The sequence below is a fragment of the Cyprinus carpio genome, chromosome A18, assembly GCF_018340385.1.
Source record: "Cyprinus carpio isolate SPL01 chromosome A18, ASM1834038v1, whole genome shotgun sequence".
NCBI lineage: Eukaryota > Metazoa > Chordata > Actinopteri > Cypriniformes > Cyprinidae > Cyprinus > Cyprinus carpio.
In genome coordinates this window covers 14,053,160-14,081,023 of record NC_056589.1, presented here as the reverse complement: position 1 = coordinate 14,081,023, position 27,864 = coordinate 14,053,160, and the positions used below count along the sequence as shown (strand labels likewise).

General features: G+C 37.1%; 1 protein-coding gene across 5 annotated transcripts in view; it reads left to right on the top strand.

Moving 5' to 3' along the window:
• The window catches only part of LOC109077599 (1-phosphatidylinositol 4,5-bisphosphate phosphodiesterase eta-1-like), a 78,877-nt gene that overhangs the window by 41,313 nt on the left and 9,700 nt on the right, over positions 1 to 27,864 (top strand). For all 5 annotated transcript variants that reach the window (XM_042775056.1, XM_042775058.1, XM_042775057.1 and 2 more), the window contains 12 exons: positions 944 to 1,073; positions 3,900 to 4,070; positions 4,790 to 4,883; positions 8,821 to 9,024; positions 9,125 to 9,245; positions 11,036 to 11,207; positions 16,432 to 16,539; positions 21,413 to 21,574; positions 23,203 to 23,265; positions 24,481 to 24,566; positions 25,988 to 26,085; positions 26,682 to 26,861. In XM_042775056.1, the coding sequence (XP_042630990.1) occupies positions 944 to 1,073; positions 3,900 to 4,070; positions 4,790 to 4,883; positions 8,821 to 9,024; positions 9,125 to 9,245; positions 11,036 to 11,207; positions 16,432 to 16,539; positions 21,413 to 21,574; positions 23,203 to 23,265; positions 24,481 to 24,566; positions 25,988 to 26,085; positions 26,682 to 26,861 (1,589 nt within the window). The remainder of the gene's footprint in view (positions 1 to 943; positions 1,074 to 3,899; positions 4,071 to 4,789; positions 4,884 to 8,820; positions 9,025 to 9,124; positions 9,246 to 11,035; positions 11,208 to 16,431; positions 16,540 to 21,412; positions 21,575 to 23,202; positions 23,266 to 24,480; positions 24,567 to 25,987; positions 26,086 to 26,681; positions 26,862 to 27,864) is intronic.

The window sequence follows — 27,864 nt, the reverse complement described above, 5'->3', positions numbered from 1 at the left end:
AAACAGATTAACATTAAATGACATGTAATATAAAACAGATATTCTGCTTCGTACAGCTCTGGTTAAATGTTTATGCCCCTCTGATTAGCCTTCCTAATCGCACCGCTGTTACCTGAATTGACCGCTATATTTGGATGACTTTCAAAGCCTGTCCCTTGTCTGCAGACCCTTCCAAGTAGTCTCTGTTTTCCTTTCAGTCACAGAAGCGCTGCCTCTTTCCTGCCTGTAATTACATTCATCACAGGCTTTCTGCCAACTGTCATACTTCATAAAACCAGACTTCACTTCTTCCACAGTATAGATGTATCAGCATTCATCAAATTTATCAGAATTTTATACAGTATTACATAAATAAATTTATTACCCACACATAAATATCTTGAATATCATGCATTTGCCCTCTAATTGGATTGAGATCCAGCTCTTTGTTTTCAACATCTCATAACTCAGGACCTATTCACTTTATGAGACAAATAAAGAAGTCCAATTGCACTCAACAGATGGGCTGACACATTAAAACAGAGCTTTATTTCAACTGTCAGGATGGCCATTTTTCATGAAAAATCCATGAAAATGCACACTTGCACTCACAGTAAACCTTGCATGTCCTTACTGTGTGTTTTTCAGCTATGAGATTCTCTTAGTTGTGCATTAGAGCTAATTATGTTACAGCTCTTAGAAGAGAGAAGGATGAGCTCATCCTGATGTGCACAGGCAGAAAAGTAATATAGATAATAATGTTCCTAATTAGGTTTCTTTCAAAGAGGCAGACCACCCAGAAATGAAAAACATGCAAAACTTTCATTTTGTGATTAACTTTTTCTGTTTACACTGTGTTTCCATCCTGAAAATCTTTTATCACACATATCACATTGTAACTTGATTCTGCAGCTTCATTGTCCAGCTTTTTCCCTGGTGGTCTTTTCTCTTAACCTTGCTGTAAGTGGATGAAGCAGACCTTTGAGGAGGCTGATAAGAATGGAGATGGTCTTCTGAACATTGAAGAGATCTACCAGCTTTTACACAAGTTAAATGTCAACTTGCCTCGCAGGAAAGTCAAACAAATGTTTCAGGTATGTGGGGAAGATTGGAAAAGTGGAAGCCTTAAAGGGACAGGACACCCCAAAATTTTGTCATCAGATGTATATGACTTTCTTTCTTCAGATGAATGTAAATTAAGATTTTTAGTGATATAATCCCTCTCTGTGAGTTCATATAAACACAGTTTGAAGCTCACGTGAGAAATGAGCTTACGTCAAATGTAAACTCGACCCTCTAGTAAAACCATGTACAACAGTTGGCTGAGAGTGATGGTTTATAGTTAAAAAAGTTTAAAATGTTAGTATTTTTCTTGCACACACCTATTGTTTTGCGTCAGAAGACATTGATTCATGCACTGGTAGTTGTATGGATTTCCTTCATGGTGGCTGCATGTACTTTTTTGTAGCTTCACTATTTGGGAACCTATAAACTTGCATTATATAAATCACAGAGATGGATTATTTTTCAAAATTTCTTGGTTTATGTTCATCTAAGAAAAGAAAGGCATGAGGATGAGTGAATTTTTTTAGAAAATTTTTGGGATGAGAGAATTTTTGGGGGGTGAACTGTCATTCAATATTTCCATTGCTTTGTGGTAAGTGTGATTTAATCAGGCCCAGGCTGTTCCCTCAAGGCAAGGTACAAATTATAATTTTAAGCATCTCATTGTTTTCTTTGTACTATTTGTTCAGTAGAGCTGTGCTAACACCATTGTGTTCTGTATTGCACCTTATGATTAAGGTCTTGAAAGTTGTATCTCTGTTTTTGCTTCAGTTAACTTAATTTCTGTGAAAGACATTGAACTTGAGCTAATACAGAGCAGTAGTAGTTTTGACAGTAAAAGAGAGAGGGTGAATTGTGCAGAAAGGGAGTATAATATGGATGACAAAATGAAAACCTTCGACTTAAACTGAGACTGTTGTTCAAAAAGGTCAATTTATACTATTGTCATAGAACAGGCACGATGAGAGAGTTTTTATTTTATATATTAAAGGGGTCCTATTATGCTCTTTTACAAAGTCTTGATTTTGTTTTGGGGGTGTACAAGAACATGCTCTCATGCTTTGTGGTCCGAAAATTATTATTATTTTTTTTCACATAATTTACATTATTACAATACCTTTCTCCCAAGCCTGGCACAAACGGCTCGATTAGTTCTGGGTTTGATGAAGGCCCACCTTCCGAAGAACAAAATGTAATGTGATTGGTTAGCTGTCCAAGTGTGTTGTGATTGGCAAACAGCTTAGACGGTGTTTCAGTACTGCCCTGCTTCTTGCCAAAGCAGCAAGTACTGTCTGCTCCGGTTAAGGATGGCGTCAATATTGCCATATCAATCTGAGCCGGATTCAGACCCTGAGAATATTGAACAAGAGGATTGTGTAGAACCTTTGCACACACGGATATTGCAAGACATATTGGAGTGGAAAGGTTTTTTTTTTTTTTTTTAAATCATGTTTTAGATAGTATGTCAACATTCACTTAAAAATAACTGCATTTACTATGTACAGATAAGTGCATATGTATTATGTTTATTGTTGTTTAATTCTAACATTAGGCTATAACATTAATTGCAGTGAAACTGTTATACAGTTCAATTTATTTATACCATAGTCCAGTGTTTCCCACAGACTTGGACTCTATTTGGGGCAGCATATATATGCCAATTCATTCTCTGCCAGCAGGAGGCGCTGTTGTAGTGGTAGAGATAGATGTTTCACTGGTAACAGCTACACAAAGCAGGGCCCCGCTCACAAACGCTGCTTTATCAGACATTACATGCAAGATGAAATGAAAACGACATCCAATTTTCTACAGACAGTCGGTTTCCTTCAGAAATACAGTGATATAAAAACACCCGCACTCAAAGTATGGGAAACACTGTAGTCTCATAATTTAAGTGTCAATTCTGCAGATTGCAGTACATCATTGTCCAGTATTGTACTGTCAGCATTTTATTATAAAAATGTTTTCATAATTGTAACATACATATTTACATACATAATTATTCAGGTGCATGTGTAATAACTTGAAAAACTTAAAAAACTTGATACTACAGCAGCACTTCTTCGTCGCCGCCATCTGATGCACTCAACCAAGCTTTCTAACCACAACCTCGCCCTTCCCCACCCCTAACCATTCGAATTTCCATAGGCGGGAATTATTTTAATGATATTCTAAAGGGCCGCTTTGTGACATCACAAAACCCTGGAAAATGCTGTAGTCCAAATGAGCCGTTCGTTGTAGTTAACGAGTTCACACTTACTTATAATTAAATAAAGGTTATGCATATTTGACGTGCTGTCCGGGGAGAGAGCTCCGAGCTCGGTGTCCAGCCCGGCCCAAAAGCACTCCCCCAAGTGCTTCTCCCTGTGCTGGGGTAGAAACTAGCTGAAGGTGCAGGGTTGGGGTGGCGGAGGGATGTTGAAAGTCGAGCGATAACAAAGGTAGGACGTACTTGGTTATTTATAGGAGTTTTCTCTTGTGCTAATTGGATAAATGGTATAATCACTAATGATGAACTGGCCATGTTAATTATCTGTGCGTGCTCCCCCGAAATTTGTTTACAAAACATCACTTCTTGAAAGAAAAAGATTAAAAAAAAAAAACGAAATATCTCCCTTTGGAGTGGACTTCCAGATTTGTAACTTTGTAGATCTTTTTTTTTTATGCCCAAACATACACACTACACACTGACTAAAATTCAGAAAGTGAAAAAGCATAATAGGACTCCTTTAAACTAATGTTCCTTTCATGCATAATGATTGTAGTAATAGTAGTAAAGGCATTTGAGGATATTTTCTCTTCAAAGCTTTGAAACCCATTATGTATCTTTGCTCTTTCTCTGCATGTGTTCACAGGAAGCAGACACTGATGACCAGCAAGGAACACTGACGTTTGAGGAGTTCTCTGTCTTCTATAAGATGATGTCATTAAGGCGAGACCTCTATCTGCTGCTCATGTGCTTCAGTGAGAAGAAGGATCACCTGACCGCAGAGGAACTTGGCAACTTTCTGCGAGTGGAGCAAAAAGTCAGTGTAACATCTCTTATCTCTTAGCATATTGCAAAAATCATGTGACACTGAACACTAGAGTGATGGGTGCTAAAAATTCAGCTTTGTCATCACAGGAAAAAATTTAATTTTAAAATATACTGAAATAGAAAACTTCAAAATTATTATTAATGTTTCTGAGGTCACTTTTATTCTCTATGACCATTTCTATATTAGCTGTAATTCGTAATGATTTTGTGTTTAAATAGTAAACCTCACATTTGTATAGTCATTTGGAGCATTTTATTGTGTTTCATGCATTTCTTTTCTATTACACCCTTTTTTATTGTACTTTGTTCCCTATTCCACCTCAATATCTACATGTGCTCTTGGGATCTTTAAGAATCAGAAAGTGAAAGGCTCTGCCTCTCTGTCAGACATTATAATGGCTTTCCAGCTGAGGCTATGAACAGCCCCAGTGTGATGCTAAAAAAGCCTCTCTGTGCCCACGCTCCCTCTCTCTGCCCACACACGGACCGTGAAGCCCTAGGGGAAGTTGTGAAAAGAGGGAAAGAGTGCAGACAAAACAGAAGGATGAAGTCAATTAGTGACAGAATGTCAGTTTGGAGGGTTTTTGTGATCCTACTTTAAAAGGAGGTGACCCTTAGAGACCAAATGATTGACATGTTATGGATCCTATCTGGAAGAGTGACATGAGGTTGACCCTCTCTTTTCATTGCTTCTCTGCTTCTTCACAGATGTCCAATGTGACCCCTGAGCACTGTGTGGACATAATCAATAAGTTTGAAGTCGCTGAGGAGAACAAGCAGAATGGAGTTCTTGGAATCGAAGGTGAGGACTTTGTTTGGCCACACTCAGCTTTTCTTTCCCTCCCTATTTTCCTAGATTTATTGGAGAATACCTGACAGATTGTCAGAATAACTATACTCTGTTCTATTCCTGATCATGTGTGTATCTTTATATATATATATATATATATATATATATATATATTATTCCTTATATATATATATAAATGTCACCACCTGGATTTAACTAAGCAAATAGTTAAGATCCTCCCATTGGATAATTACTGCATGGATGATTATGTTGTATGCCCAAAGAATGTGGTCAACTGACTACCTGAATATACTGAATGACCAGGTTATTACATCAATTAATTTTTCTTCTCTGATGGCACGGGCATATTCCAAGATGACAATGCCAGGATTCATCGGGCTCAAATTGTGAAAGAGTGGTTCAGTGAGCATGCAACATCATTTTCACACATGGACTGGCCACCACAGAGTCCAGAGTCAGACCTTTACCCCAATGAGAATCTTTGGGATGTGCTGGAGAAGACTTTGCACAGCAGTCTGACTCTCCCATCATCAATATAAGATCCTTGCGAAAAATTATTGCAACTCTTTACCATTTACATTTTACGAAGTGGTGGGTAGTGTGACAGCAGAGCAGGCTTTTCTGCTGGATCTTAAAGTATCTGTTTGTGTATGTGGTGTGAAATTTCATCTAATCTTTTTGGAGCTTTATTGACTGGGTTCATGAGCACTGTCCACTGACAGTGAAGCACTTGCTGCCCTCTTTTCCCTTAAGCTAAATAAGACACAGGGGCTCAGTTCAGCTTGGCTTCCTGATGGAGCAAAGCTAGTAGAACTGATTGAACCTGCCTGCTGTGTGTGAGCCCTTAATAATCCTCTGGTCAGACATCAGTGTAAGAGAGAAAAGACTATCTATCTATCTGTATATTTATCTGTCTGTCTGTCTGTCTGTCCGTCCGTCTGTCTATCGGTCAGTTGGTCAGTCTGTCTGTCTGTCCGTCTGTCTGTCTATTTATTATCTATCTATCTATCTATCTATCTATCTATCTATCTATCTATCTATCTATCTATCTATCTATCTATCTATCTATCTATCTATCTATCTATCTATCTATCTATCAGGGGTGGGAACCGCAGGGTACCTCACGATAAGATATGAATCACTGTCTTATGATACGATAATATTGCGATTCTGCAATAATCGATATATTGCTAGACAATCCAATTCATTCACAATATCTGTCTATGAAAACAAAATATCTGTGAAAAGGTTAAGTGCAAGTTTTTTCTCTTTATTCAAGTCCAAACTGTTAGAAAACAGCACAAAAGTTCTGTAAATGAAATTTAACATGCTAAGTAAATTAATAATTTTATTCTTGGACTTATTAAAAGCTTACACTTTTCTTTGCGTGTAGACCAACACATTTAACTGCTTATCAACTTATGAACTTCTCAACTAAATGTTCACATCGCCTCTTTTGTGCACTCAGGTTCGTTATTTCAAATGTAGATGCATGGCAAGTGCACACACTGCACACTTCTGCGCTGCATTACAGTTATGTCTATGTTTTGTTTTTTTTTCATTGTCATTGGTGTAGGTTTATGTTTTTGTTTTTTGGTGGTCGGTGCATAATGCATAACGCAAATATCTGAGAAAGAGAGGGAGAGCATCTAGTTTTGTTGACATAAAACTGGGGGCGCCGTTGGCACTCTCCCACTCATATAGTTAGCTAGGGAAATCCACCTGCGATCCGAGCGGAGAGGTTAGGCTACTCATGGACTGAATATGTGCTCTGCAGTAATAATGTGTTCAGTGCCTATGGTCCATGCTGATTGCTGTTCTGGGGCAGTTTTTTAGTTCTCATTTCCACAAACATGTATATAGCTGTAGAGCTAATACAGTGGCTGGAAATCTGTTTATACTTCAGTTCCTCGTGCTTCCTCATTTTCATAGAGAATGCGGAAAGAAGGTGGAAATGGCGCGGCTGCAATTTCCACACATTTTTCGACACTGGGAGCAGGGAAATTTATATAGAGTGCCTTACTGTAATAATTAAAATATCTATCTATCTATCTATCTATCTATCTATCTATCTATCTATCTATCTATCTATCTATCTATCTATCTATCTATCTATCTATCTATCTGTCTATCTATTAGGGGTGGGAATCGCAGGGTACCTCACAATAAGATACGAATCACGGTACATGGTACACAATACAAGATACATCAATCTGTAACATTGTCGTAGATCGAGAAGGAGGTGGGAACCCGGAACATTCAAACATAAAACTTTAATAAATAAACAAACACAAAACGAAAGTAAAAGAGGCCCCTCATGGATGACTGACGCATACAAAAACAACATAAATAGTCCAGGTCTGGTCCTCTCTTGTCCTTCACTGTCGTCACTCCTCTTTTTATCCTTCCGGGGCTCCTTCGTTGGACTCAAGACCGGTGAGTGGTGCAGGTGTCGCTCATTATCTTTCACTTCACTGACCACACTCCGCTCCCACGGCTCTTGGCCCCGCCCTATTCGTCACATACTCACATCGCCCCTTGCAGGTGGGGGGGTAACCACGAGACTGCTCCCTACTTCCCTCCGGGGGCCCCATCATGGCGGCCGCAGCACCTGGGGGTAAGGACAGACGAGCCGAGAGAAAAAGATATGGAATGATGAGGAGAGACAGAGAGAAAAAAAAAATAAAAATATTGCTTCAGTTCCCGGACACACTACCACTTGGTCCTCAACCAGCTGAGAGGCTCTCACACACGGTGCCATGCGATGGTACTGGACATCTTTGGTGGGTGGTCAGATGCTCCTCTGCTATCTGTCTATGCGTTTTGGTCGATCAGATCAAAAGTAGATGAGGGAGTGTTTTAATCCGTCTTTTTTGTTCATTTTTGACCACTTGACTGATTTCTTTGAGGGGAGGGTCTATGGGTGGGTGTATGCATGGGCCTTTTCTGACCTTTCAAGTTAATATTGCGAAATAAGCTTGTACAATTTACGTGTGATGGTGAAAGGAGACAATGGAATGTGACACAGAAGGCATCAGCTTTTGTTATGTCAAAAATATGCTGAATGCTGTGGGTTTGTGTTAGAGTCAGGACTGGTAAGAGAACATTATGCTTTTTTTATTTTTTCGTCTTCAAAACAAACTTAGGATTTCAGCCGGCAGTTTAAATCCCATCTGTTTAAGAATTAGGTCAGTAGGCAGAGAGGAAGTGGTCTATAGTGGCTGTTCTTACACTTTTGACCGCATGGCTGTTTACACTGCGGAAGCAATCCAATCAAATGCGTTTTCGACTACCTCTGGAAGTGGGCAAGCTCAGATCCCATTTACACCTGTATTTAGCATTGTACACTTGTGATAGGATAGAAAAAAAACATCTTAATACCATGTGTAAACAGGGCCTACCTGTCTATCTGTCCTTTTTATACATGGCATTTATTGCAAATTTGCAATTGTGTTTTGTTTATGTGTGTGTCGCTTCCATAATTGAATGTATGATGTTCCTTAGTGACTTGTTTTCCATTAGTGACTTGTCAAGCTGAAACGAATTGATTCAGCACACATCTGCTGAATACTATTCTTACACAGCTTTCTTTTTGTCTAAAAACTGCATTTTTGAAAGAGAGCAAGACATTTAGGCTTTCAAAAAGTCACTGGAATGATCCCTCCAGTTGTTGCGCTCTGCAGTTTTGCCATCACCCCTTTTGCCTGATGTCCTCATATTTTCTTGGCAGAGTTGATTATGTAAGGTTGTAACAACTAATATTTTAACAGTGCATCATTAATTATTTGCCTACATTTTGAGCCTTTAAAAGACATGCTGGAAGGTTGTATTTTTTTATTTTTTTGGGTTTGTTTTGATTTTGTAGCACTATATAATATACAGCTCAAAGAAAATATACAGCTGTTTTGTGTCTGCTTTCACTATCTAGGGTTCACCAGCTACATGCGGAGCCCAGTCTGTGATGTGTTCAACCCTCAGCACAACGAGGTCAATCAAGACATGGATCAGCCTCTGTGTAACTATTTCATAGCCTCTTCCCACAACACCTACCTGACTGGAGATCAGCTGCTGTCCCACTCCAAGACGGACATGTATGCTTGGGTCCTGCAGGCCGGCTGCCGCTGTGTGGAGGGTAAGATAACACTTGTGGATATACATCTAATATATATTTTCCAATGGTTGTAAATAAATTATTTTTAGATTGCTGTTTGTGACTATGCTTTGTGTTACAGTGGACTGCTGGGATGGTCCAGACGGGGAGCCTATGGTCCAACACGGTTACACTCTGACCTCCAAGATCACCTTTAAATCTGTCATCGAGACCATCAACAAATACGCTTTTGTAAACAACGAGTGCGTACTACCTTATCTCTTAAGTTTTTCTTCTCTCTTTTAGTATAGTCTTTAATGATCAGCCATTAGTTGATGTCAGGAAATCAATCATCATTTTCTTTGTAGCTTTTCAAAACTATCCCTACTGGGCACAGAAAACCCATTAATGCTCATTTAAAACAGCCATATGTTCACTTTTTAAAACATTTAAAGTAATTTAAACTTAAACATTACAACACGTCTTCATAATACAAATTTGCTTAAAATACTACGTATTTCAGTAAACATCTTCACAGGGGAATGTCATGGGGGTCTGTGTTAGACTTCTGTCTGTTTTGTATGTGTAATAGTTATTCTAAAAATCAATTCAGATGGGCTTACAGAACCTATGTTTGCTATATCATTTTCATCTTACTATTACCAAATAAGGCACCCAGTGGGGTGCATGACATAAAAAAAAATATGTTTAATTTGTTGTGGAAAATTGTTTTGTTTTTCAACATGAGGATAAGTACAGTAATAATTAAAGAGAACTTTCTGTACCAGTGCCTGGATGCTCCTAGAAAGCTACCTGTCTGTTTCTTTAATGGTGTTTTATCATTAAAAAGCCACCTGTTTTAGCTAATGACTCAACATAATGGAGCAAATGAGCTTTTTAGCACATGCACATCACATGCAAATTACACTCACCAAGTCCCATGACACCTGCTGAGACAGCATTGCTATCACTGTAGCCCTACAGGGAATCTTTTTATCTTTCCATTTCCCTCTTTCAGATTCTCTCTTATTTTTTGTGTGCGAGTTTTGTGTGGATTTGTGTGCGAGAGGAATGCCATTCATAATGTAGGGCTTTTTAAACCCAGAGGGTTTCCCTGATTCCTAGGTATCTGTCATTCAGGTATAGCTTGGAGCACAGAATTTTCATGGAACACAGAATTATTATTATTATTATTATTTTTCTACTGAAATATCTGTGTATACCCTTTTGTTACAGTATATAACGCATACAGCCATCAAATTCACAATCCATGAATAATCTTTTTCTTGATGAGTGTTTCTGTCTCAGAAACCCTTTTCAGTAAAATATAAGTCCTTAAAATAAGGTAATTTTCCCAGAAAAACAAAATTGTCAACTTCTAACTGAAGTATTAAATTAAAACCTTACTAATGTTAATTATGCTTAAACCAATAGAAAAACAATTGGCAGTGGGGCAAGGATATTCATTCTCTGAAAACATAATATCTTATGCAGGTATCTATAATATCTTAATATCTATTAGTTTTCAACTAAATTTATCTCGATTCAAGAATGTTTCTATGGTTTTATTGGGAAACAAGGCACAAACACTGATTAAGAGAAAGATTTTTGCATTGTAAAATGTGTGGAGTTTTTGCATGCTTTTGGAAACACCTTGTTAGAGCAATTGTTAGAATATGTAATGTCAAAATCATTCTCTGATAGCAGGTGGCGAATAGAAACCAAAGTGAGAATAGAAACCAAAGTCAAGTGTGATTTGTTTGAGTGTGCAGATGAAGTAAACAGAACAGCAAGTGGCAAGGTAAAGAAGGTAAAAAAGAGAGACACAGTCAAACAAAAGACAGACAGGCAGGAAAAAGAGAAGAGTGGGATGGCAAAAGAGAAAGAGCACATGACAGTGAAGATGAGTCAAAATGAAAGAAATAGGGATAAAAGGTTAATGTTGGGGGAAGGCTCTGTAGGCAGGAAGCAGTTGCTGACTGTTCTGGCTGTTCCCTGGTTTGTGATTACTGTCACCCTCATCCTTTCTCTCTTCTGTCTCCTGCTGCGTCAGGTTCCCCGTGATCCTGTCCATAGAGAATCACTGCAGCATTCAGCAGCAGAAGAAGATAGCTCAGCACCTGAAAGAGATCTTCGGAGACAAGCTGGATGTGGGGGAGGCTCTGAACAAAGACCCAAAGCAGCTCCCCAGTCCGAACTCACTGAAGGGCAAGATACTTATAAAGGTTTGACATGAGGAAACCCTCATCTCCATTTCTGTCTTTACCAAAACCTGAAATCCTCAATTATTATTCTTTCAACCCCCCCCCCCCCCCCTTCCCCCCCCCCCCCCCCACTGTTCTCTCTTTTCTTTCTATCTTTTGTTAAAACCAACTTAAATTTCCACACTGGTATGGACTAGTTAGTTCTGGTTTGGTGCTGGTCTAAATGGTGAACCAGCATAGTCTTGACTGTTCGCCAGAGCCGGTCCTTACATTTTTTGGGTTTTCAAAAGGGGCCCTGCCATCTATGGTTACAGTTAACCACCAGCTCCCATCCTCCAATGCACATATCCTACAATAATACCTTATAGTAAAGTTTCAGAAAATTGTCTTACTCATATTTATCTTATTATAAATATGAAGATATAATTCATATAACATACAACATTTTTAAATGACAAATGTTCAACTATAACTTTAAAGGGTTAGTTCATAGATAAATGAAAATTCTGTCATTTATTACTCACCCTCATGTTGTTCCAAACCCGTAAGACCTTCGTTCAAATCAGAGCACAAATTAAGATTTTTTATTTGTGAAATCCGAGAGCTTTCTGATCCTGCATAGACAGCAATGCATCTGAAACGTTCCCAGGCCCAGAAAGGTAGTAAGGACTTAGTAAGCATTTAGTAAGATTTCTGAGAAAACAACGCAGAGTGGTAGCTGCTTGTTCTCCGCTCCCACACATGTGAAGCCTAGCGCTAGATAGTTACTTCTGTATTTTCTTTAAGATTTATTTTGAGTCTTTTCAGTGTCAGGCTTACTTATAGATGGAGAAACATCTGCATTTGTTCTTTTCAGCGACCCTGTTGACAGCCATTTATCCATGTTTGAATCTATTGTTCTGTAGAATATGCAGCAAAACTATTTTAGATAAATTGACGGTTTATTCTTAAACCAAATCAGCAAGCTTGAATAGTGGAAGCATAGTAACAGTTTAATATTTATTTTTTGTTATTTAATTATATATATGAAATGATATTATGTTATGACTTAGAATTTTTTACATATATTAACAACATTATTATTTATTTTAATAGTAATTGGCGGCCCACCAGCAATACCGTCGCGACCCACTAGGTTGAAAACCACTGGGCTAGAGGATTGAAAGTTGAGCTGAAGAACAGAAGTGAGGGTTAGCTTTCAAGTTGGGAAAGACACTCACACACATTTGTATATGTGTTTTATGGGGACTCTTCATAGGTGTATTTCATGCTGAGCTAATCATATTTCCTGTCCTCTAGCCCTAATGCCACCACTAAGCATAACCCTCTCAGAAAGCTTCTGGCATTGTTTTATTTAACAACAACAACAACAACAACAACAACAACTACAATGTTTTTTAAGCCATTTGGCTACACACACACACACACACACACACACACACACACACACACACACACACACACACACACACACACACACACACACACACACACACACACATATTTATTATGAAACAACTTTGCATTGTTTACTATGCAACCAGCACCTCACTCTTCCAAAAAAATAATAGAAAAACAAAAAATATATATGTAAACAGTACCAGTAAATTGTTCTTCAATTTGTTACAATAGCACAAATGTGTGTGTGTGTGTGTGTGTGTGTGTTTTAAAGCCCTTTTTGTAATGTTCCATAAGGAATCATGTTTTGAAAGTGCTCTAAAGAACCTTAAAGGTGTTATAAACAATATATTTATGAATGATTTATTTTCTTTAATATTAGTATTTTAAATATTGAAAAAAAATCAAAATATGAAATGATTAAAAAAATAATGAAATCATACTCAAAATATGTAACTAAAGCTACCAGTAGGTAGCTTAATGTCTTAATGAGTGAGTCGTTCGGTCATTCATTCAACCAATTTGTTTAAATGGCCGATTCATTCAAAAATTAAGTAAGTGACAGCAAAGACAGGCTACTGAATCATTCGCTTACATAAATGCATTCAAAAATATGGATTCATTCAGTAAAGAAATATTGTTGTGTGTTGCTACAGTAGGTGATGCAGAACAGTTCTGCTGTGGCTTTGTTTGGAACTATGTTCATTATATTTATTGATTATACTGTCATTATATACATATACATACATTATACATTATTGATTACACTGAAAATATTGTGTCTAAAAACACAATGTTAACTTGTTTATTGAGCTATTGTATAAAATCAATATCACATTTGCCGTTATACAGATATTTTTGTCAAAACAAAGCAAAACAAAATGTATGTTTGCTTGTGATATTGCAATATTGTAATTTGTTTTTTGAGTTATTAAATTTTATCAAATTTTATATTTATATTTCTAGACTCTAAAAAGCTACATTATACATGTAGTGATTGTAATTTTGCTTTTCTGTATCTTGTATTTTAGTTTATAATTTTAAAGGGGACATCAAATGCAAAATTCACTTTTTGCATTTAAATGTGTCTTAGCAGTGTGTGGACACAACCAGCCTGCAATGATAAAAATCCATTCACTCCTTTTTTTTAATCCCCCAAAAACCTAAACAGTCTCAATTATCAAGTAGATTTGACCGCTGATTGACAGTCCCGTATTAACATACTTCCACCCTTAGCCAGTTGTATGCTGTCCGACCAATTTCTCTGCACTCAAGCAGCTGTACCAACAAGAATGTCTCGTAAGCAATGGAGGTGTTTTGTAGTTGGATGTAAAAGTGAACATGAGAGTCTTTGTTTTCTCCCAACATGACAGACACTGAGGACACAGTGGATTAGATTTGTTTTTGACGGTAATGCGCCACCATCTACACAAACAAAACAAAAAAAACAGAGGAGAGGGGCGGGGTGAGCAGAGCTCATTAGCATTTAAAGAGACATACACCGAAACAGCTTGCTGTTTTTGACAAGGTAAAAAGGGTGTTGTTTTACATGACCATAGAGAAATTTTAACCAAAGTGCAGTATTTTACAGACATTTCACAAAGACCCTAAAGAATCATACCAACTTGTTGAAAATGGGCATCTGATGTCTCCTTTAATTTCCCCCCATAATTATAGGCACGTAATTAATGTGTTAAATTGACAGCCCTAGAATAAATACATACATAAAGAAATAAATGCATACATAAAGAACACAAAATAGAAACACAGATGTAATAAAGGCCAAGTTCCATTAGAATATATTCATAATCCTCTATTAAAAGCAATAATGTTTATGAAACCAGTTACAAGTTGAAAGTTACAGTTTAACATTTTAGACTGAAGAATCCTAACTCAAACACAAAAAAATCATTTTTATCATAAAACGGTTCTACAGGAACTGAAAAGAGCCTTTAAAGAACCATCTTTTTTATATATACCTTTAAAGAATCCCCCAGATAGGATTAAAAGCTCCAGCAAATATTGCATTTCACAGCAGAAAAATAGAGAGATGGATGGACCCTTTTCATGAGACTGTGATGACGTGTTTCAACGGTCATCAGCATCGTAAATCCTCCAAAGTTTTTTGTATTTTCTTCTTTTTTTTTAAATGTATGTACATTTATAACACTATACTTTGTATTATATTACCTTTGCATCAAGTTACAAAAAAAAAAAAAAAAAAAAAAAAAAAAAAGTTAACTCTAATCCAAGGGTGTTTCTAATACAGCATCTATGGGAGTGATAGTAAATTTGCCATCGTTCTTTTTACTGACTGCCATTATCAGTCTCTATTTTGTTTCCCTGTTTTGAAAGTCAAACACTATACTGTTTAGTTTATGTTTAATGTTATAAAGTTTTTAATTTGGTCTTTGAGCAAATGGGAATGCAAAAAATATATATACCCATTCACTACTATAGAAGTTTACCCAACTGTGACGACGACTTCTGCTGAGAATCCCGGAAATGTGAAAAAAGGTTCACTGTGTAAAAAAGAGAAAGAGGTGGTGGAGAAAGAGATTCTGTACAACTGTGCAACTTTCTGATTTGGATCATAAGATGTTTTGAAGAATGCCCTAGCTGCTCTTTTCCATAGAATGAAAATATACTGTGGACTGTCAAGCTCTAGAAAAGGTCATAGTACTCATGAACTATATTCTGAAGTTCTACAATAACTTTCATCAAAAAAAGAAAAAAAGAAAAAAACACTGGTAAAGCGTTTATATTATATGTAAAGTTTGAACATGTGCATCAATAATGACTTTAACTTTTAATCTGTTCCTCCACACAAAGCTATTTGTGGCTTCAGAAAACAAAGAATGCATGGACATCTTTAATTATGTTTTTTGTTCTTTTTTGGACTTGTAAAGTAAATGATGATAGAATTTTCATTTTAGCTAAACTACTTAAGTGTGTAATGGGATGACAGGTGGTCAGTCAGATGAGAAGAGAGTATTGCTTTGTATAAATACCGACGTCACTGTGCCAGCAAGGATACTCTCTAAAACAGGTCAGGACAGATGGCACTGCCAGCCTGCTACTCTACAGGACCCTCTCAGTTGAGCAAACAATGACGGCAGACTCTTAAACCCAGCAGGGACCCTTTGTGATTGGAGCACACTTGAGTAAATCCCCCCACACTTGAACACGGGTCTCCTTAGATTACACACACACACTTAATTATGTCACAATGTCAGCTCCCTCCGCCAGACAAGAGCACTCATCCTGGAAACTGTGGAGGTCAAAAGCACAGAATTGATTTTCCCTCCATCTTTTCCCTCGACCAGCAACTGTTATTTCCCACTAGATTTCACACAAATGTGTTTGTGAGAGAGACCGACAGACAAGGAGGAGACAAGGGTCTGTTTTTGGAGTTTTAGGATTAATGACCCTTAAACGGCTTTCAGTGCTCTGAAGTGTAAATGAAGACACCGTTTATCCTCAGGTATTCTAGATATTCAGTGCTTTGTGGGTCATTGTCTGAATATATTGTGAATGAAACGACAGGCTTACTGATATTGGGAAAAACCAAAAATTCCATTTCAGGCTTCCTAGAAAGAAAAAGTTATGTCATTGGCCTTAAGACTGCATACTACACTTCTCTTTCACCTGTGGCCAGCAGTCATTAATATGGATTCAGTTCTATTCTATCAATATCTGAGGTGCTGTGTCAACTCACAGAGGCTCTAAGGTGTTGTCGATAGTTTAAAGAGAGGCGAAACACTATCTAACCCTCAGTAATGGAGTCGTTTGCTGACACTGTAAAAAAGGATTATGGAAACATTCATTCTTCCCTTTTTGTCTATAGGGAAAGCGTCTTCCTCCGTACTTGTCTGCAGATGCTGAAGAGGGTGAGGTGTCAGACGATGACAGTGCTGATGAGATTGAAGATGACTTCAAGCTGAAGAATAGCATGGTAAGACTGTAACACACACTGATCAGGATTGAGCACAGTGACTGTGTTCATGTGTTTGAAGATGACTTCAAGCTGAAGAATAGCATGGTAAGACTGTAACACACAAATGTACATGATGACTTCAAGCTGAAGAATAGCATGGTAAGACTGTAACACACACTGATCAGGATTGAGCACAGTGACTGTACAACTTTACAGTATCGCGCTTCACTGACACAGTGCCATAACATGACTGCCAATTATCAGTAAATAATGGTGAAACCTGTTCAATAAAGACCTTTTTAATACAAGGTTTGTTTATAAACAAATTATATAGAAGAATACAGTATGTCACATACAGTCTTTGTATTGACGACATGATCTTCAAAATTCAAGGACTTACAAACTGTTATGTCAAATGAGGTAAATGCGATAACTGTGGCAAATACATGTGATGGTGTTAAACATAATTAATCTCATTTATTAGAAATACTATAAAATCAGCCTCTTATTTTCATTAATTTAATGTTCTATGTACCTCAAAGATCAAACATTCAAGCCTCTTTAAAGTTGTATGTACTTTACACTTTAAGCTAGAAACGTACTTTACAAGTATATGAACACACATAAATAAAAGGAAACATTTATACTAATAACCAATGTAGTTCGCCATGCACAACATTAAGAATGCATTTACAGTTATTATATTTTGAATTTAGATCTGACACATTACAAACCCAGTGTCTAAGCAAAATACAAACAGACAAAAGCACATTAATCTGTTGGTAAATCTGATCATGACCCCTTTAAGATAAAAACAGAAAGAAAGTGAAACTGTGCTACTCAGGGTACGCAGCGTGCCGGCGTCTGCGAGAGAGTCAATCTGTGGTTCTCTGTTAAGCTGTGACAGAACAAAGTACCAGCAGTCTATGAGAGCTGCTTGTACACAATAATCATTCCAGGCACTGTGATCACCATAACACATAAACACCACAACACTCAAGAACAGTAAATAATTAGGGAGTTAAGTGGCACAACGTATAAAATAATAATCCTCTTGTGTGCTGCTCCTCTATCATTCTGGCAAGTGCTATGTTGCCTATGCCATGGGCCAGTCCTGGTTGCATAAAAAATGCTACTACACTTACAAGTAATTTATTAGAATTACCAGTAAGTTAACATTGCCTTTTCACATGTTATGTTTTTCACTGTTCCGCTACTCAAACTTTCACTTTCTCCATGTGCTGCAATGCAATCTTCTTTTCACACATCATCACATCCTCTGCATCTTTCTCTGCCTCTCTATGAAAATCTCTGAGTTTCAATGGAGCAAGTATTTTGTCTGGCTGCTTCCTCTCACCATTCTGGCTCACAGTGAGCTGTTAGTCTCTAAAAGCCGATCAATCACTGCCCGAACCCTTGGTGCGCTTCTGTTTGTGTGGATACCCCTCTATATAGGCATGTTTGGAAACATGGCCATTTGCCAAAATATCCATCCAGCAGTTCTGCCATTAACAGAGCCTCATTTACAATCAGTGCGCTGACAGATTTTGTCCAGATTTTTATGCTGAAATGTATATTTAACACATTAATTTATTTTCCCTGACTCTTTTAACAACAAATTGGTTTCCTAGTTAAGTATTTTTTATTTATTTTTTTTACTTCTTGAATGAAGAATTCTTTAATAGCATTTTAATATACCCTTGCAAAATATTCATGTTGTTTTGTTAGGAGTAATTAATGTTTAATGATCCACTCGGACAAGTCATTGCTGGGAGCCAATTAAAGGTTTCTATGCTTCATCTCATTACATGCCTACTTAAACGTGTCTGGAAATTCAAGAAACACACTGTCCCTGCTGTAAGTTGATGGCTTTATTATGGCCGCTATCAATTAACATGTTCAAAAAAGAAAGAAATGAAACCCAAACTGTTTTTTGTTTTTGCAAAATTGGCTTTTATAATACTTAGGACTCATCCTTTATTGCTCACTCAGATCAGTATGCCAGGCTTTGATTTTTAATAAAATGACTAATGAATAGCCATTGAAATGAAGAGAGAGCGAGAACAGGCATCGCTTGGACCTCTTTCACACCGTATAAGCAGTGCATATTTTGGTACTGATAACTGTAAAGAATGGTCCCCTGAAGGTTGAAGTGAGAACCCAAGTGCAGTTTGTTTACATAAAACGTAATCCAAAAGACTTGACTTGAACACACTTGACATAGACTCACCAACAGCAGGGTTACAACATCAAAGCTACACAAATAACAAACACAACATGAGGGCTATTTATATCAAACAATGAGGGTCACATGACAAGAGCCAACCAATGAGAAACAAGACACATGATTAAGACAACCAAAGAGAGCATGACAGATGAACCAAGGAACCAATCAGAACATAACACACAGACAAGGGAATCAAATGACGGAACATGACTGTGGCCAAACTACAAAATAGAAGACATGAAACAACAAACAAGAAACAAAACCCAAACCCCCAGTTACATATCCCTCCTCTAAGGGCGGCTCCAGATGCCCAAACAAAACCCAAACCCCACCAAGTCCAGGAGGGTGGTAGAGTGGAGGTGGAACAGGGGGAGGGATGGAGGGCCAGGCGCGTGAAGGAGAACAGGACCTGAATCATGACGTGGACCGTGGAACGATGGCAGACAGTGAAACACTGGAGGACCTCGGCCACAGAGCAGTGGCAGACAATGAAGGACTGGAGCCATGGAGCAGTGGACCAGGAGACTACCAGGTCAGAGCCAGTAGAGAGGAATCCAGGGTGGAGCAGGAAGGGCAGGGAGCCATGGCGGTGCCGGCAAAGCAGGGAGGCATGGTGGAGCAGAGACATGGATAGACCACTTGACTGTGACAGAGCAGGCAGAGAGTTCTTGAATGGCCTCCTTGGCCATGACAGGACAGTTTGTGAGTTTGTGAATGGCATCCTTGGCCATAATGGTGACAGAGCAGGCAGAGAGTTCTTGAATGACCTCCTCGGCCATAATGTGGGTGAGTTTGTGTTTGTGAATGGCTGTCTTGGGACCTGACGTTAACAGGCTCTGGAGCAGCAGACATGACGTCGTGGGTGTGAAGGTGATTTGGTTTGTTGTTTGGTTTAGTGTATTGGGGTTTGATGTTAAACGATCCCCACAGTAAATGAGGAACCACTTAAAAGGTATAAGACAACCAATGAGAACATGACACATGAACCAAGGAACCAATCAGAACATAACACACAGACAAGGGAATCACATGACAGAACATGACTGTGGCCAAACTTCAAAATAAAGACATGAAAACAAGAAACAAAACTCAAACCCCATATTGCAATAATAAAAAGCTGCAGAATTCACACTGCATGTGTACTAAAAAAAATAACTAACTGTAAGTACATATTTTTATGTATTTTCATAATTACTGATATTGTCTTTGTAATTTGGTTAAATTGAACAGCTGAATGCAATTATGGAAATCTAAAATCAAATATTTTATATGTGCTTTAAGATGTTGGTCAGAACCTCAAAATAAGTGTACCTCTTTACAGTACGACAAAAGATTATTAAAATAGAATGCTTTAAAATTGGACAATATTACAAACGGCACTTTTTATAATTGTACTTAAGAGTGATTATTTTTAAGAACACCTAAGTGGCCTTTTATTTCATATTATATAATCTGCAAGTACAGTTTTTTAATGTGGCCTTTTATTTCATATTAATATGAAATAAACATGAAGCTTTTTGAAGTATATGAAATATTCACATTTTTTCCAATAAAAAAAGAAAAAGAAACCTTATCAGCCAAATACTACTTTTTCACAGCTGTCAGGTGATGTAAACCTCAACAGCCAAACAAATACATTCATGTTCATATAATAAATTCTATATAGAATACCAATTTCTGTGTTTAGAGCACCCTAATGGCAATTTTGGGAACATGCCATGATAGCTTACAGGAAGCAAAACTTATTTTTTTTGTGTGATATCACACTCAAAACCCTAACTCTAACCCTAACTTAAAAATAACTGCCGGACTTTGAGACCACTGTCGACATCTATACTTTATTTTTATAAAATAACTGTATTTTATGCTCAATATTTCAATTCCACTACACTTAAACAATAACTTTTATCCTATTTCTTAACAGTTGGACAAAAAAGTGTTTTTAAGGACTATTGTAACACACATCCTTAACCTACAGTATATAACCAATTTTATTTAACAATTTGAACATAAAATACAAAAATATATTAATGTTTAATTCCTTAAAACATTGGCAAGTAGTCCCAATTAAAAAATCTAAACTTGTAAGTCATCCAAAGCGACTTACAAGTAGGACAACATATAACACACACTAGATCCAGCGTGAGATCACATGCCTCGTTCTTAAGTGGTTCTTTTGTCACATCACTCGCATCCTGTGTAGAAGGCCCGTTAGGTCAAATCATAACGTAGAAATTTGATTGCATGATTCGTGTCATTGTGAAAAGTAGGTTATTGTGTTGTGCTTTTTTCTGGGGTGCATTTTACCTCCAAACCGCCAAAAGAGCAAAGTGGAATCGCAAGAGGAACAGGAGATTTAAAGCTCTTGGCTAAATGTTAGTTCACTGAAGTCTAAATAAACATTGAACACGGGCTAAAATATCAGCTGTGGGTCAAACAAAGTGCGGGACACAGAATCACCCTTTTCTAAAAGTGTCCAAGATAGACTTTCTGTACTGTAAATCAGACTTTATTAAGGCAGTTAAGAAGTTTATATTTTAGGATTGCTGTGTGGAAGTCGTCTTAGAAATAACGGATGCTATTTTCTTTATTAATCTCTACAAAATATTTATATAGACTACATATAAGCTGTAGATTTTGACACCCTACTTTTTTGCATTTCAGTCCAATGGGCCCAGTCAGCATCAGGTGGAGTCCCACATCAGGAAGAAACTGGACTCATTGATGAAAGAGTCACAGATCGGGGACAAAGAGGACACGGACAGTTTCTCTATCCGAGCCCTGCTCCGCGCCACCCATGAGGGCCTCCAAAGAAACCTGCGCAAGGTAAAGTAACTCTAAATCTGATTCTACATTCTCAAGTCTGTGTGGACTCTGTGTGAATTCTGTGGAAAGATATAATGATGCGTGAAGCTGTACTTATATAAAACAATAAAACACAAACCCATCTCAGCTCCTAAGAAAGAAAAAAGGGGGTTAATTAGAATACCTAATCAGTGCCTAAGTCTTGCAATCCAGAAAAAGACATGGAGCATCCCTTAATTAGCATTCGATCTGCCTCTTTTCTTGCCCTATTATTAGACTTTGTACTCTCTAAACATTCATTTTGATGTTCCGTTTGTAATGCACTGAGGGATTTTCTCTCCCCTCCAGTGTTCCTGCAAAATATATATGAAAAAAAAACAAAAAAAAACTGAGAACTGTTGAGTGAGCACTGGAATTAAGAGTCTGTCTGGAGATGATTTTAAGTCAACGTTGTGTTAATTTTTTGCATCACTGCAAGTAAAAACGTTTCTCTGACCATACGTGCCCACAAATACTCATTTGAACAGAATTTGACACTTGACTGTTTGAGTTAGAATTAGATACATTTTAAAGAAACAGTTCAGTCAAACACATTTTGTCATTCCAATTCCATCATTTTCTTTTTACAGTGAAACACAAATGTTTTGTAGAATGATCACGCTGCTATTTTGCATGCAGTGAAAATAGACAGTGGCCACTGGATATTATCCTGTTCCTTACATAAGGGCATTGTTTTTGAAAGACTTGGAATATAGTCAATGGCAAGGGCGTTTCTAAGCATAGGCCTGGGGTTCTCAACTCTGGCCCTCAAGGTCCACTTTTCTGCAGAGTTCAGCTTCAATCCTAATCAAACACACTTCAAACAGTCTTGAGGACTGCTAGGAAGTTACAGGCAGGTGAGTTTGATCAAAGTTGGAGCTAACCTCTACAGGGAAGTGGATCTCGAGGGCTAGAGTTGAGAACCTCAGGCATATGCAGATTCAGTGGTTGACTGGGGTGCCAAATCAGTGACAATGAGCACCCCTACACCTCTTTAACATGTTAATATAATAACACTCCATTTTAGCAAATCATTTGTTAATTGCATTTTAGTGGCTGAATATTTTATGTTTAAAAAATTTTAAAAAAGTAAAAGTTTTTTTTTGTTTTTTTTTATTTTAATATTTTTTTTTTTTATTTTTTTATATTTTTAGCTTTTGTATGGCTTCAAAAGACTTATGGGTACTTACGTTTTATTTGAATTAGTTTATAATATATATATAATAATTATAGTATATGATGTGGATCCTTTAAAAAAGAAATAACCATATGAACCTAAGAAATTGTGCGCCCTGTCCTTTGAGTCCATGTATCGAGCTACTTTTCCACCACCCCCTATGATGATTTTTTGTTCTTTTTGTGAGCTTTGTAACAGGGCAATATGATTGTGTGTTAAAAAAGCAGCTTAGACCTCTATAAGGGATATATAAATAGCAGATCTCAGGGATCCAAAAAGAAGAAAAAATCACATAGGGTGTGTAAAAGAACCTCAGGCATATGCAGATTCAGTGGTTGACTGGGGTGCCAAATCAGTGACAATGTGTGTGTGTGTGTGTGTGTGTGTGTGTGTGTGTGTGTGTGTGTGTATTGTGTGTTTGTGTGTCTTCCAGAATTCCAAAGATGGCATGAAGAAATCTCAGAGCCGCTCCTTCATCAGCAACCTCAAGCACAAGGTCAGAATAAAGACAGTCTTTTTCTGTCTTTCTCCCTCTCTCACTCTTTCCTTTTTCCTCTTTTTCCACTTTCTCTGTCTCTGCTGCATCAGTACTATCCTATTTCCTGTCCTCTTGGTGTGTCTGCAGTTTCAGAAGTTACATAAATATGTACTTTTTTGCTACCCAGAGGCAGAGAGATTTAAAGAATATTCTCTATTGATTGAAGTGTGGAACAGATAATAAAGATGCATCAGTCATTCTGATCAGTTATCTGAGGGCCATTGCTGTTCTCAGAACAGTGCCAGCAGGCAAATATGCTTTCCAGTCTCTTTATTTTAAGCATATATTTACTGAGTTTAAATATCAGAATTCATACATTGATTAAGCACACCTGTTGACTTGATATCTGATAGTCACTTATCCCTCAAGATCACATAAGATTGTGTATACGGATAATGACAGCACTGAGCTCTAGAGGCATTCTCATATTTCGTCCTCTGCATAAAAACTCACCGAAGGCGTTATATGTCTCCATTTTGCATATTGAATCTGGATGGTGTGTAATTCAACACCTCAATAGCAAATCAATGACGCGAGTAAACAAGACTTGTGGTCGCATCCCTGCAAGTTTGATCATAGGCTATTGTTCTGGGCTGTCTACACTTATTGATTTTTTTATTAAAATGCAATCAGGGTTGTAAGCACTATGTTGCGGCTTCTCGTCTTCTGTAGATCGCATCTGTCTTCTCTGTCATTCCTACAGGAAGTGGGCAGGCACACCTCTGGTGTGTGCGTGATATTTCCTCTCACTCTTGAGATTTGTCTTTGCAGATGTGTTTATGAGGCCTCGAAGGTTCTCCTTTTGTTAGTAATGAGTCTAAATCCTGTAATTACTTTAGCTGCTATACACTGCTCCTCATGGCCCTAAAAAAAGTGACATGATTTGGACACTAGTCACGTCTGGCAAGTATTAATCCTTGCTTACACTCACACTCTCACACACTCATGTGGTTATGTTAAGTGTGCCCTTTAAAACAGGCTATTCTGTTCCTCTCTGTCGTGTGTAGGAGGAATTTCATTACCTGTTATTCAAAGCAAAGGAGTAAACATTGACTCCATGTACTTATTTAGCTTACTGTGAATGTGTGTGTGTGTGTGTGTGTGTGTGTGTGTGTGTGTGTGTGTGTGTGTGTGTGTGTGTGTGTGTGTGTGTGTGTGTGTGTGTTTCCACAGAGGCATTCCAAATCAAGGCTGAAATGTCAGAGTGTTGAAACAGATGATGACAGGCAGCAGGAGACATCAGGTGGACAGTTTAACAGGTGTGTCTGTCTGTATCTACTCTTTTTTAAATGGATAATGCAAATTTTCTGTTTTAATACTTTTTTTTTTACATTTCATTTTTGATTTTTTTTAAATAGCATATTTACAACATTTAAACTAACAAATTAACCAGTGATGATGGCAAAGCTGATTTTTTTTTTCAGCAGCCATTATTCCAGTCTTCAGTGTCACATGATCCTTCAGAAATCATTCTAATATCCCGATTTGGTGCTTAAGAATACTATGTTAAAATATAGGCATCACTCAACCACTGCAATCCAGACATCTGAATTAGTTCTTCTTCATTTCATCATCATTTAATAAATTAATGCTTCCTTGACTGCTAGAAAAGGTGTAAAAACATCTCATAAAATCACATAAAATTTAATTTACCACCCATGTTAATTGGCAAATAGACCTGAGTTTTGTGAATATTTAAGTTGCAATGATCTATAATGAGCCTAATTTATATAGCAGGTGTGTTTGTGCTGAAAAGGTTCACACTGAAATGCACTGAAATAATGGTTAATAGTTTCGTAAATTCACCCCATAATGTGGCATAATGAAGAGATTGTTATTGTCTTATGTTAATGAGAATTTGCCATCATTTGAATGCTTAATGGGCTACATTAACACCAGGAGGAAAGTAATTTGTAATGAAACCATCACTCTGAAAGGGGATTTTCTTATCTTTAATTTCACTCTGATTTCCTAGTCTTGATATGTGCAGGAAGTATCCAATGATTGATTAAACTGGGTGCTGTTAGCGTTTGAGCTTATATCGGCATTTCAGACATTTCAAACTGCATGTGAAGTGTTTGAAGATGCATTGAATAATCAGTTATGAGGACATTTTCATTCATTTATAGTGTATCACATGTTAGAGAGCAGTTTGGGGTTGGTAAGATTTTTTTTTTATGTTTTTGAAAAAAGCCTGTTATGCTCAACAAAGCTGCATTTATTTGATCAAAAATGCAGTAAATATTGTGAAATATTATTACAGTTTACATGTTTTATATTTTAACATGTACTTTATTCCTGTGATTGCAATGCTGAATAGTCAGCGGTCATTACTGCAGTTTTCAGTGTCATATGATTCAGAAATCATATGATTAAATAATTTCTTACCATTATCAATGTTGAAAATCATTGTGCTGCTTAATATTTTTATGTAAAATGTAATACATTTTTAGTTCTATACTGATTAAGAAAATGATTTTTGCTTATAGTCCATTTATGTTTGTGTTTTTATCAATTAAGGTATATGTCTCTGTTGTCCTGGACTTTGATGTAATTTCCTGAGAAATAAGCTATTTCTTTAGTCACCATTTCTCATACTGTGTACCTGACCTGGAGCATGTCATTACATCTAATAGTCAGACGTTTCACAAACTACCTATATTTTGCTGTCTGTCTGTAGAGGTGGAAGGAGAAGAAAAACGATAAAGCTGAGTAGAGATCTGTCAGATCTAGTGGTCTTCACCAACTCTGTGGCCTCTCAGGAGTGTTTAGATGAGGGTGAGAAATGTTTTCTATTTTACCATATCTGATTACTATGTATTACAGGATATAAACTCGCAATTGTGAGAGAAAAAGGCGGAATTACAGGATAAAAACTCGCAATTCTGACTTTTTTTCTCTCGCAAATGCAAGTTTATATGTCGTGATTCAAACTATTTCTCAGAATTGTGAAATATAAAAACGCAATTGCGAGTTATAAAGTCCAGTTCTGAGGGGAAAAAAAGACAGATATGTTCTCAGAATCGTGAGTTTACATCGTGAGATATAAACTTGCAATTCTGAGAAATAAAGTCGCAATTCTGAGAAATAAAGTAAAAATTGTGACTTTATTTCTCAGAATTACAATCTCGCAATTCTGACTTTTAATGCAGTTGTGAGTTATTGGCATAGGTTATTGGTTATTTGTTAGTGGCAGAAACAGGCTGCTATAGATTACTGATCCCTGCTGTCAAGGTTTTTGGAATATGGATGTTTTTTTTTGGAAGAAAAAAAAAAAGCTTTTTTTATAAAGATATGCTGTAAATCCACTTTACAGGCAAGGCTGTTTCAAGAACATGCATCTAACCCAAGCTTTCTTGCACCGTCTCTCTCAGGATCACCCTATAATGTTCTGTCCTTTAGTGAGACACGAGCTCAGCACCTGGTGCACCAACGATCTGAGCGCTTCTTGACTTTTAACCAACGGCAGCTCTCTCGGATCTATCCCTCTGCCTACCGGATCGACTCCAGTAACTTTAACCCACAGACTTACTGGAATGTGGGTTGCCAACTAGGTAAGGAATGACACATGTCCAAGCACAAAAAATGAATTTTCTCCCTCATCCATGCTCTTTGTACAGTATATTGACAAATAGTCACAGCATGCTTAAAAATAATATAAATAAATAACAATGTATCAATGTGATAAACATTTCAATTAATTATATATCTTATAAGACGGGTATGCTTGTCCATGCAACATGCATTCTGTCATGCATATTCAGGATCCATCCATAAAGAAATCTGTCCAGTCCAATGTCACATTAGTTTCAGTGATTTTTGTAAGCTCACTCACTGATACGGTGTGTAAAGATTTAGATCCATAATATCAAAATTGGCAAATGCACCTGTGACCCAGTTGACCAACTGACTCCTCTTTGTGAGTGTATGCTCATATGCTGTGTATTTCAGCAGTCCCCTCTATAATATCATATGTTCCCTGCTGTGCATACCATCTGTGTCTTGGTTGTGCAGACAAATTGACAAGTTGGAACACTTGTGCAAGTTTGCATATGCAAAGTCATGCAAGAAAATGCACTTTTGTACTTTTCACATGCAAACATAAGCACTATCCATTACACATTACATATAAACACACACACACAGTGGGGTGCAAAAGTCAAAGCCTAAAAGTGAAAGTGTTTTGCATTTTTATAATTTATTTCTATTTCTAACTTATTTTATTTATCTTTTGATAGCAGTGACAATGTGTTCTATTTTTATGCATATGTCAGAAATAGTCCTCAATCCCTCAAACTGCTATCTTTTGTAAACATTGTGGCATGAGTCTTACATGTTGTACAGAAAAAAATTATAATAATAATTGTAAGACAAAAAAAAGAATACAATAAAATAAAAACTCAAAAAAGAAGAAATTATATATATATACAGTATATATATATATATATATATATATATATATATATATATATATATATATATATACACACACACACACACACACACACACACATATATATATACAACACATACAGTCAAACCAAAAAATATTTAGAC